At 38.7% G+C, this 12,340-nt stretch overlaps 1 protein-coding gene across 2 annotated transcripts; it reads right to left on the reverse strand.

The window, feature by feature from the left end:
* Positions 1 to 3,037: 3,037 nt before the first annotated feature.
* Positions 3,038 to 12,202, reverse strand: ZUP1 (zinc finger containing ubiquitin peptidase 1). Of its 2 annotated transcripts, XM_062489966.1 has the most exons (9): positions 11,908 to 12,202; positions 10,260 to 10,376; positions 9,207 to 9,316; positions 8,293 to 8,461; positions 6,576 to 6,764; positions 6,107 to 6,275; positions 5,311 to 5,462; positions 4,751 to 4,971; positions 3,038 to 3,720 (listed from the first exon to the last, which is right to left on the reverse strand). In XM_062489966.1, the coding sequence occupies exons 1-9, from the start codon at positions 12,200 to 12,202 to the stop codon at positions 3,673 to 3,675; spliced, it is 1,470 nt and encodes a 489-aa protein (XP_062345950.1). In that variant the 3' UTR covers positions 3,038 to 3,672. The 2 variants fall into 2 exon arrangements, with proteins under 2 accessions (XP_062345950.1, XP_062345951.1); XM_062489967.1 differs by lacking the exon at positions 11,908 to 12,202 and having other exon boundaries at positions 10,260 to 10,493.
* Positions 12,203 to 12,340: the final 138 nt, after the last annotated feature.

Consider the following 12,340-nt stretch of genomic DNA (forward strand, 5'->3'; position numbering starts at 1 on the left):
TCCACCTGGGATAAAGATGGGCAGCTTTGGTAAATAAAAGGGATCACATACTATGCAGCTATTTATTTTTTGTGTCTCCCTCCTGTGGAATTTTTTTAACAATTCAAGTCAGTTCTGGTGCCCCAATTTATCAGCTGTAGAGAGACAGCAGTAGTCACCTTTGTTGTATAGCCTTATTAAAGTCTCGTGGAAACCATTTCCATACAATTAGAGTGAATTTTTTTGCCATAGTCATGAATAATATTTTCAAAATGGTGAGTTCAGGTTAGTAGGGGAAAAAAGTCAGAATGTGAAGTCCTCTTGAAGTTTGGTTGATTTTTTCAGAGGGTTTGGGTTTTTTTGAATGTGTGCATCAATGAACTATGAAAAATCAAAACCCACCTTAGGATGATTAGTTTGCTTCTGGCAGCAGACTATTGAAACACTATGAGTGGAGTGCACATTACAGCAGCTGGGTTTACAGAGTGCTCTGTAGGTTTGAATGTAACTGGTGTAGTTTTAGAAGCATTGTGTTGGCAGCCTGTGGAGGTCAGCAGTAAAGAATGCACTAAAGCTACACATCAACTTGGGGATGTTGCCCATCCTTCAGAGTCCTGTCTGGAGCTAACAGCTGTTAGACTCCTCCCTTACCACCTCCAAAAAGCCCAAACACTGCAAGAGCTGCAGTGTTTAAACATGCTGTGTTTGAAACTGCAGTGCTCAAAGAATGATGGTGTCAAAAGACAGCTTTCCAAATAGATAGGCACCTCAGAGATTAAACACTGTGTGCTGAATTTTAAACACTGTTAGTAGACTGCCTTAACTGTGCCAGCTTCAATCTTTGAAGAAGGTTGCACTAAAGTATCACATTGCTTAGAGGAATAAGAAATTTATGAATTTTAGTATTTGAAATTTCCACATTCAAGATGAGAAGTTTTAACTATGGAATTAATTTAATGGTTATAAAATTCTCTGCTCATATCAGTCAAGAACCTCTGTTTAGGATGACTTCCTTTAACCTATTTTTTCTTCATTCAAGATAAATGAATTTTTAGTGCATAGAAATAAGGGTTCAAGTACCCTGTAAATACTTTTATAAATTAACCATGTGCCTTTGTTCCTACTGTTGTCCCTTTGATCTTTTTAATTTTGGCTATTAATAACTCTAGATAAGCATCTAGGTCTCACTGATAATGTTTTATATTTCAGAGCAATAAGCAGGATCTGTGCTCCACCAGAGTTACCAGTTACATTAAAAAATTGTGAGCTAATGTGATATCAAATCTTGTCTTTTCCAAAGATGCAGTTGGATTGAAATCTTCATAGTTACTACATCCAGCTTCCTTTGGAATTGCTACAATGCTTTAAAATGCTCTTCAGCACTGAACTTAATTTATTTCTGGTATATCTCAACTCAGCTGCATAAAACACCAATTGACTCCTGCTTTCTGTTTTCAGCTATGTATGTTTAAAACTGGTGTTTTCTTCATAAAAGGAGTGAATTGGAGCTCACTGCATTTGGACCAATCCAAGAGTCCTGTGTAGTCTGTGCAAACGTGGTAATCAGAAAATTTTTCAAGTGGATCAATGAGAAGTCATCTACATATAAAAGGAAGTTTCTCATGAATTAGATTTCTAGAATAATGAAATTTTCTAGTCTTTTTTTCACACTAACATATTTATTGGTTTTCATGCAGAGAATGTATAGCTTAAAAATGCTAAAATTATGTAAAACAAGTTAAAATATGAAAATGTGTTTTGCTGTTATATTTCAAAACAGAGGAAATAATAAGGGTTGAAGTGACAAAAAAAATTGCATGAAGTCTGTTCCTCCAGGTCTTTGGAAGAAATATAGTGACTAAGTCTGAACTGCAGATTTGTTTAGCTTTGCTAGCAATTAACATCTGTGAAATAAAATGGAATTTTACTGAGAGTAAGCTTGGCTGTGTGTGTTAGTTTGCTGAAGTGAACAGAGAGAAGTGTTTTCCTGCTGGAAAAAGTTTTGCTGGGATATTTAAATTTGCTTAGGTACTTCAGATTAAATTGAAAACTAGTTAATTGAATGAAATCCCATTTGTAAACTTTGACAGAATTACAATAATTTAAAATCCTGGTGCTGACAACCTGTCTTGCATATTGTTTGTACCTGCCTGAGTCCCAAGCGCACGTTGTGGTGCGTGGAGGCAGCAGTGAGTTGTAACACCACCTTGACCAGAGCAAATTTAGTTTTGAACAGGCTGAGTGTTTTGAATAGTTGGTGCCAGAGCTCTGATAAAATTCAGAGGATGGTGCCTACATCAAGATGCTGTGGGTAAAATCTCAATCTAGGAATTTGCGTCCAAATTACTATTGCATTATTGGTATCTCTCCTTTTCTTTCCTTCCTTCTCTTTTGACACCTGCCTCACAGACCAGGGCTAATAAGGGAGCTGCTAGTCCCCCAATTCCCAGGAACTTTCTTCCCTAGTCTGAGCCCCTCTAATGTCCTAAGTATTTAAACCTCTCACAGCTTATAGGCCACTTGTACATGCCTACTGAAATGAATGCATTTTGGTAACTAATTTTTTTAATTTCATGCATATTTAAAAAAAAAAAAAACAAACAAAAAACCAGTGATTTATGGACCACAGTACCTGTACATGTTGACATGTTTCACTGCTTCCAAAAACGACAAGTTCTTATTGCCAGAGCACATGAAATATGGGAGAAAGAGGTTACTGGTAAGGCTCTTACACCTGTATTTAGGTGTCACCATAAAAGGGAGTCTAAATGAAAAGGACGTATCTAAACTCCAGTTACAATAATTAGATGCATGATACAGCTGGTAAAGCAAAAACACCCTGTGATATCTACTCCCCTCATGAAGGGGCAGGGCTCATACATTCAACCAGAATGGTACAGTAAAATGCCTCAAATACCCAAGATACCTGTTTCAGCAGACAGCTCCAGTCTCTTTAAATGGCATTAACCCTGCACAACAGAGGCACTAGTCAAAAAGCAGTGCTCTTTTGGGGTATACATTATAAAACACACAAAAAATATGAAGATGGAATACACACTTTTAAAAACATATTAATTTTATTCATTTATGGTACAAAAGGAATATTTTCTTCCTCTACCCCAAAGGATCGTCTTGCAGAGCACCTGAAGCACACACATGATTTTTGACACTGCATTCTTAGACCTCTTAGCCAATACCAACACTGATCCACCTCCTAAGCACATGTGTTCAAGCGATACAGCTAGAGTAAGCCAGCTAATTGAAAAGTTTACTAATAAACTAATCCCTGGTGGAACAGACTGAATTGTGAAGAAATAGAGGTCACAGTGGCAGCATAAACACATTTACAGAGGTAAACCATGACCAGGAACTCCAATTAAGGAGCTCCATAGTACCTTTATCCACTGTTCAGTAACAAGGGTGCATAATTTGCTACAAGACAGTAAGTGTTGCTAAATCTAAGCAACTTAGAGAGTAAGACAAAGACCTCAATACTTCAGAGTTACATTTGTATCAGGATGCCAGTTTTGACTGAACACAAAAACTACAGGTTTGCTCCAGTATTGTCCTTCCCCAGAGCTCCCAAGCATTTATGGAGACATAAGTCTAAAAATTGTTAAGTTAGGGTCCACGGTCCAGAATTTTATTGTTTTGCACCCAGCAAGTTCCAGAAGCAGGTTACAAAGGTATCCTTTAAGGAATCTTCTCTGACGTTAAGACCTGAGAAGCACGGCAGCGACCCTAGAAATAGGTGGGGGGAGAGGAAAAGAAAATGCTTTAATGAACAAAACCAGCACTTTAAAGAGCTTCTTTCAAAGTAGTAGCTTAGTAATCTTAATAAGTTTTAGGGGTTACATTTCATCTTAATTAAATGGGAGCTTCCAAGACAACACTCTAAACAACTGATATTTTTAAATATAAATCAGGTTTCTGAAAATAAGAAAAAAGAAGTGGCAAACTAACACCAAATGAACACCATTACCCTTACTAAATCCCAAACAACATTTTTTTACACTGTGTCCTGAATTTTAAGGCTTTTTCCAGTAGAAGGAGCAAATGGTCATGTTTCAGTGATATTACTGACATGTTCAGGGCCAGAAAACACTTAAGACAATGCCTCACTTCAATATACACATTAAATATAGCAGAGCAAGTGATTCAGTTGCCAGTTATATCACAGTTCAAATAAAAGTGTGTCCTGAAGCTTGAACAGTGCTGACAAGACACCACAGAAATAAAACATGGGTCCTCAGAATCAATTTGTTAGTGTAGGAAAGAAAAAGCTTAAGAAACAAAAACCACATTTCACAATCTGCTGAAAACTTTGAAGGTCTTAAAAATGGTGCAATGCCCCAAAGTCAAACACATGGATAGGATTTATAAAAATTTCAACTCAAGCCTCTAAATGTAATTTTGCACTCTTAGTGTTCGTAACTTACATGCTCATGGTCAGTTGTTTAGGAGAAAACATGATAAGAGAAAATGTAAAGTTTAAAAAAGCATAATTTACATGTACAAACGGCTGAAAGCTTCATATGCAAGACCTAGAAGTTGTCAGTTGCATCAATGTGGCATCCATTTATATGCAAAATGGTTTTGATTTTGATATCCTGTGATTATATAAGCAGAAAGCAGGAGAGAGAAAGATGAAGGAAAGTGAAAAGATGCAAAAAAAATCCCACCATGCAACTATATACGTATACACATTCAAAGTAGAGATGCAGATGGTCTTAAATTCTCACAAACAGAAACTGTTTTCCAAGGTACTTACAGCTTTCTCTTCCAAAGAGAGCACCCCATCTACAGCTACTATCTGGTATTGCTTTTCTTTTAGGCTACCCACAAATTTCCGAAGCAGTTTGAGACCAGTTCCATCACAGTTTTGTTTTAGCAGTTTCTGCATTTGTTGGGAAGAACATCCCGGGTCAAACAGCAGCAAACATAAGCTTTTGTTCTTCTTCTCCTCTATACCAACAACAGTACGACTATGACCTAATACCAAAATAAGAGTTTCAGTAGTTTAGAAACACATAAATCCCATTTACTACCTTGTAACATACAACTGATTTTCAGATCAAGGAAGGCATTACTTAAAATTAAAGAAGGTAGTTTTAAGAGTACATGTCAAAATGTTGAGACCCCAGTAACATTCAGCTCTTCCATCCAATAAAAATACAAACTTCAATGTTGCTCTTACTAAATAGGAAAATGATGGGAAATAAAACAACGCCTTCAATTCAATGAAAAAAGGCTAAAAAATGCTGCTCTGAACTGCAGTACATATAAACAGAGATAGAGAATAGCAAGAAACCAGCATATTGTGAAACTGACCTTGATGTTGCAAGTAGATTGGTGGTTTGGAAGTACACAGCACCTTTGCACCACCTTCATTATCTTTAGAATAGTAGTGCAAAATCCACTCAAACAAGCGAGGGTGTGTACCCATAGGGCCGGTGGGTTTATGAAAGTCAATGATTTGGCACCTACAAAATATTGAGAATGAAAACAATAACATTTCAAGCAGGTTGGCTGTTAAAACAATTTTTTCACCTCTGGGTCCCTGCCTCCTGCTCCCAGGGAGGTGAAAAAAAAAAATCTTATTTTTTAATACAGGAGTAGGGGATACATAATTACAAAGCAATGAAACATATACTGTCTCAAACTGGAACATTTTTTACATAAGAAAGAAGTGCTCTACTCTGTTCAGTCTAACAAGAACTTGTGAAACTTGCAAAAATTAATGTTACATTTTTTGTATGTGATACATGTACACTAGAGAATCCAATTAAAAGCCATAGAAAATAGCTGAAATTCAGATTCTTCTTGAGAAGAAACTTTTAGAGAAATGAAGTTTTTAATAAATGCATAAATTTATGCATATGTGGCACTATTCTGCATCAAGTCTCAATGATCCAAGAAGTTACTCAGTTTATATACCTCCTATAAGTAGTTATGTACCTATAAGTAGTTACACAGCATCATGCTGCATTAAATCAGATCTGTTTATATATGGTTAAATTTAGTCATTAAGGTGGCTTTGTCATCACACAGTTGGGAATTTTAACCTTTAAAGGTAAAGCACTTAGATCAGCAGACAAAAATAACCACAACAAAAAGCAATATTTACTTTATCCTGAGACTGGTTAACAGTGAATAAATTTCACATGCTCCTATCCATGCTTTGGAGCCATGTAATCTGTTGTTGAAGTGAGATGCCCCATGAGGATCAAAACCTTCTCTCCAGGCATCTTCAATCATGGACTGAATCTTTGGGATACTAGGAATTAGTGCAGTATCTGCAACAGAAAAGCTTCTGAATTGTTGTTACAGTCTGTTAATTAAAAATATTCAGCTTATTTTATAACAGGCAGTTAATGTTACAAAGATGCACCAAAAAACCCTAAAGGTAAAATTTCAACCATATCATTTCTTGACAGTATTCACCTCTGACTCTTTCACAGTAAGTTCCAGTGGTATAACAACCATTTAATAGGTATCATTGACCTTGCAATACTTGCTGTATAAATGAAAAGGCAAAAATCAGTCAGCAGGTTGTCATCCAAGGTATGTGGAAAAAACACTGTTTTGTTTAATACCTCTCAGGCAGTCATTGTAAAAGCTGTTTTGCAACAGTGAGGAAAGGAGCATTTGGAAATTCCTGTAACCACAACCCCAGCCTCTGTCACCCAAAGATGAGTGGAAGTGATCTACTCCTGCTGAAAGCCACACACGCCTCACGTCTTTGTTCTCATTCTGATAGTACTTGCACAATGCTTCAATGACTCCTAAAGGAAGACAAAATAGGAAGTTTATCTGTAAATTAACTGCTGAATTTACCAGAAGATTCCTTCCCCAACCTGGAACAGATACAGACTAATACAATTTATTTTAAAACTTCATTACATTTAGAGCCCAAACCACAAAAGCGGTGGATTTAATTTCAACAGTCTTTACTTTGATGAATTTATGTACTATGAAGCTTTCAAAACTAAATCTATTTTTTCACTGATGCTACACAATGATTATTTTAAATTAAACAGCTTGGACTAAATTATAAACTGTGGTAGTTAATGGAACTAATACAATCAAGGTATGTCACCAATAAAGCATTCCTATGCCCCTGCCACCTCCAGTACAACAGCATCTTAAAAACATGGCAATATTTATGCATACTATGCCAACCTTTTATTTCCCCCAATTTATTTTTCCAGGAGAAACTATGAGGGAAAAAATAAAAAACAACTGGCAGAAATGGCACAGAACTTGAGAATTATTGTAAATATTTTAAAATACTCCTCCCGCAGGATATTCCAGGTTCTCCTTTGTTACATGAAAGAATATGCTTGGGAATTCTCTCTCCAATTCATACATGTAAATCCTAAAAGTCCTTTTATTGCCATGCTGTTGTGAAGAGAATTATTCCATAGTTACCACAAATTATTTTCTAAGAACCTCCCCGAAATCTAAATGATTACTAAGAATAAAAACTTTAAATGTGTTATTTCCACGCAAGACATTTGACAGAGGAAATTTTATTTAACCTGTCAAGAACCAAGTGGAAATTTTGTAAGCCAGAACCACTAGCAACAGGCTCAAAGTCCTTTGAATTATGGTCTTGGAAAGAAAAGACAAGGGAGCCTTTTGAAAGGGACACAGAGACCCATCTGCCCTGTGTTTTTGCACCAACTATACAATGTTTAAAAGAAGAACATATCAGGTAGATACCTACTCCTCCCAGTCCTCTCTTGGGCTTTGCAATCAGGTGAACACTGTGCTTACCTGCAACCATCTTACACAATGTAACAATCAGCAGAAACACAAGACAAAAAGCTGCTGTAAATTTGAACAGCTACACTAGATTAGGAACCAATGAGTACTAAGCAGTAAACAAGCACAGAGTCAAGGGCAACCAGCTTGTAAAAGACATGTGCACCTTCTGATACATACAACACATTTATTTGTGCCCTTAACCAGACAACTTGGTCCCAAGTTCCACAGAAAAAAAAGAAAAACTAAACAAAAAAACCCCAAAAACAAACAAACAAACAAAAAAAAAACAAACCAAAAAAAAAACCCAAACAAACAAACAAGCAAAAAAACCAGCCTCCAAGTTAGAACACAGATTAAAAACACACCAAGTTTTAATTTCCTTATTACTTTAGGACTGTAACAATTTGGATTAATCTATAAAATAATCTTTAGAACTAGGACACAATCAACAACGAATTAAAAGTTTTGTTAAAGACTGATTTGTTCACTACAATCTAAGATATACAAAGTACAGTTTTAGTTGTATAATTTCAGCATCTTTACCTGATGTCTTTGTTTTCCCATCATCTATACCAGAAGCCAAACTTTCCATCATGTCAGCTTTTCTCTTATGATATTCAAAGGGCTGCATCCTTCCTCTATCAACTTCTCTTTCCATATTCTTTAGAAATTGCTGCTTGAAGCCACCAGAATTATCCAAGCCATACTGTCTCTGTTAGGGATGGTATGTGCATGATTTAAATCATGTTTTTAGAATTCATCCGTGCAGTTTCTCAAAATCACTATCAGTAACTTCGAAAAAATGTGAGACACAAAACATCAGAATTACAATTATTTTAGAGCTGAAGACCAAGCTTCATTCCTGAACATGAACGTGGGACTAGGAAAGCCACACTTGGAAGAGCAAACACTCTCAGTTCCCTCTGGCAGAGACATTGGCACAGAGGCAGTCTGACAAGGAGGCAATGAGAGTGGGAAGTGAGTTACCAGGGCCATTAGATGGGAGACAGAGGGAAGCAGGGCCTGGAGCAGGTGATGGTATTCCAGTAAAGGAAAGCCAGGATGCTCAGAAGCTTTGGCACTCTGGCAGGGAGTATGTGCCAGGCTGCACTGCAAGGCAGAACACCAGAGCTGGCTGGAGCACAGGCAGCAGGTGTGCTGTGAGAGCAGAACAGCAAGCACAGGGAACAGCCAGCCCCATCCTGAGCCAGCACCACTCAAAACTGCACAGCCAAGTAGCTCAAGACTGTCATGTCCAGCACTCTGCCAGGATCAGCATTGCCAAGAGACTGAATGAATTTGCTTCCAACCCATCCCTGTACCATTATCTCAACACAGACTGTGTGGCTTGCACAGTCTGACCTGGTAAGGCCATTCCAGGACATTACAGTTCCAAGATACTCAGCTTCTAAAGGCACAACTGGTTTTAAGTTCACCATTTAGAAACAAGAGTTTACCTGCAACTTCTTAAATTCTTCCCTCTCTTGCTTCTCTTCTTCTGATCTCTGCCGTTCATCTTCTTCAGTTTGGAGTTGCTGAGCCAGTTCTAGATCTCTGATGTTTCCACCTACCCCAGAACAACATTCCAAAGTGAGGGGACTTAGTCAGGAGGTTAGTAATATTTTGAGAGATCATTTGCTTAATTTTTAGAGATTCCTTTCTAAGGAGACATATGTAAACACAATTGGGCATTAATTTTAGGAGATGCACACCACATTATTCTGAGCTACTAGCAATGAATGCTAAACAGGACTAACTGCATTCAGCCTACCAAGACTCCAACTTTTGACTTGGACAAAGTTTGTACAGTTGCTGGAGCAATTACTTGGCAAATAATGCATGTACTTGTACCACTGAGAAGACAGCTTTTGCTTACTGTGTTTCACTTCAGTGTTAGCAAAAAAAGTCACAGTTCATTTAATACCACTTATTAGCATCTAGGTCCATTGCTAGAAATCTCATAAAGAAGTGACAAAAAATTACAATCAGAGAACTGAAGAGGGAATCTCTAAGATTCTGTTAGCCATGTTAAAAAACTAAAATTAATTTAGATTTTTTTCTTTAATGCTGTGATGAATGAATCAGCAAAGTATTTGCAGAAATGAATTGATAAAAAAAGTTTTCATAAGCTATAAATTCTCAACTCATCACAGTGGAACATGTCACTGTAAACTCCACTTACGTAAACTTTCTATAGAGCTAGAAAAACAAATATATAATACTTCTGTCTTTTAAACATTTTTTGCTCTAAGTTTTTTCTTTTGGCTAGCATGCAGTTCATTTACTCAGCAACCATGCATAGACAAAGATTTCTTTATTAGCATGGCAATTAAGTAGAGCACTTGAGCAAGTGATAGGACCATAGTTATGTTAACTTCATTATACATGTGTCCAAGTTCCCTTTAAATACAGAAATATTTATTTTAAATTTTATGTGAGATTCCATGCTACAACTTGCAAACATTTGCAAATGCTTTCAAGTATTATCAAGCCTGTACTCTTTCACATACCTTCTGAAAAGTTATGCTCCTCTAAGTGTAAATCCACATGTTCTTCAAGTATCTGAATGTTTGTACAGGTAAGACTACACATAGGACATTCATAGAGCTGTTCATCATTTCCTGTGTCTGAAAAAGAAATGCAGTTTCTTGATTAATGCAATTCCTGTGGTTTTTTTGCTAGAATCATCCCCTAACTGATATACAATCTAAGACAAATACACAGTAATGAAGTTTGTGTTGCCACTGAAATTCCCCAGTGAAAGGGAGTAAATTCCAAACAGCTGTTACTCTCTTCACCACTTAAGAATCTGTATCTAAATACAGTAAAATTTTAAGATATATTTTTCTTTTTTCAATTAAGTTTTGCCCTACTTAACTTACAGATCACAATTTGCTATGATAAAATTTATATCAAGAAATGCTTAGTCTGAAATATCAAAACATTAATAAGAAGATGTGTTCTGCTAACTGAAAAATTTAACATTAATGTAATGACACGGCAGCTGTATGGCTGAAAGAATAAAAAGTGCTGTCATTCTTATTTTGTTGTTCTTCCTGCATCTCTTCAAATAAATGTCCTTTATGCAGTTTTAGGATTATTACTGAGGGCACCACTTAGCATAGGTAAAGTTCAAAAGGATTTCTGGAAATCATCTTGTCCCTGGTAGAATGGTCACATTGAACAGACAAAGTTACACACAGCTTTTCCCAGGCATACATTTTTTGAATAACTTTAAGTATAGACTCTTTACAAACTCCCTTCACAAATTCTCCAGAGGAACGTAATCTAGCGTTTAACCACTCACAGTAAAAGTGTTTTTGCATTTAAAGGGCATTCTCATATTTTGACATGAGCCCACTGCCTGTTGCTCTGCCACTAGGAACCACAGACAAGTACCTGACTCCATCTTTACTACTCTCCTCGAGTCCCTAGATTTTATCTGCACATTCCCCGGTTCACAAAACACAAGGATTGATAACCTTAGCAGTTAGCAGTTTCTGGAGGGCATTCGTCCGAGATAAACGCTTATGATTGGCTGAAGGAAAACTTGGTGGCATAAATATCTAAGTTCACCTGAAGCATGTAATGTAACACCACAAAATTCAGTTTTCTGAAACGTGTTAAATACATAAGATATCAAAACACCTTAATACAACTAATTTTACAGCAGAAACTGGCATGCAGGCAAGTGAATTATTCAAGCTCTGCATTATCCGCACATATGGATATAAAACGTTGTTCAATGCTACGACCTGGGGGTGGGATGGGTGTGTTCTTGGCGGGGGGGTGTTAAGAAAAACATTTTAATCACAGATTATGCAGTGCGGCTGCCTGCACTGGCCCATTTTGAATCCTAACCATCATTTACCTAGTCAGTACATGCAGCTCGTTACACCACAAACGCTAGTCTTCTAAGGGTATTACCCACTAGCAGAAATGCCACCTTTAACTTTCTGAAATAACTACCAGCATTCGGCCACTTAGTCAAAATAAAATTCTGCTCACGCCCCAAATAAACTACAGTATCTAAATACAAAACTACTTCCTCTGGTTTAACTTTATCCCCGGGTGGCCGGTTCTCCGTCGCCACCCGCGATCCCCGCGGAGAGACGCGTCCGTCCGTCCGTCCGTCCGTCCCTCCCCGCCGCCGCTCACCCGTGCCCGGGGCGCCCAGCAGGTGCCCGTGCCGCGCCCTGACGTGCTCCTCCAGCTCCTGCCCCGCCGCCTCCCCGCAGAACGGGCACTGGGGCGCTGCCCCGGGGCGGCGGAAGCCCGGCGGGCCCGGCTCCGGGGATGCCATCTCCATGTGCCGCCGGAGCTCGTCGCGGCCCGAGGCGGCGGCGCAGGGAAGGCAGCGGGGCTGGCGGCGGCCCAGAGACGGGCGCTGCAGGTGCCGCCTGGTCGCCGCCTCAGAGGGCAGCGCCTGCCCGCACACGTCGCACAGCACCATGGCGCCACCGCGGGTACGGGACCCGCTTGCCGCCCCGCCTTCCCTTCCCTTCCCTTCCCTTCCCTTCGCGCCCCCGCCCGCTTCCCGCTGGGAAGTGCCGCTCCCCGGCCCGGCTCGGGGAGGGCGCGTGCCGCGCAG

This window comes from Cinclus cinclus, chromosome 3 (genome assembly GCF_963662255.1).
Source record: "Cinclus cinclus chromosome 3, bCinCin1.1, whole genome shotgun sequence".
NCBI lineage: Eukaryota > Metazoa > Chordata > Aves > Passeriformes > Cinclidae > Cinclus > Cinclus cinclus.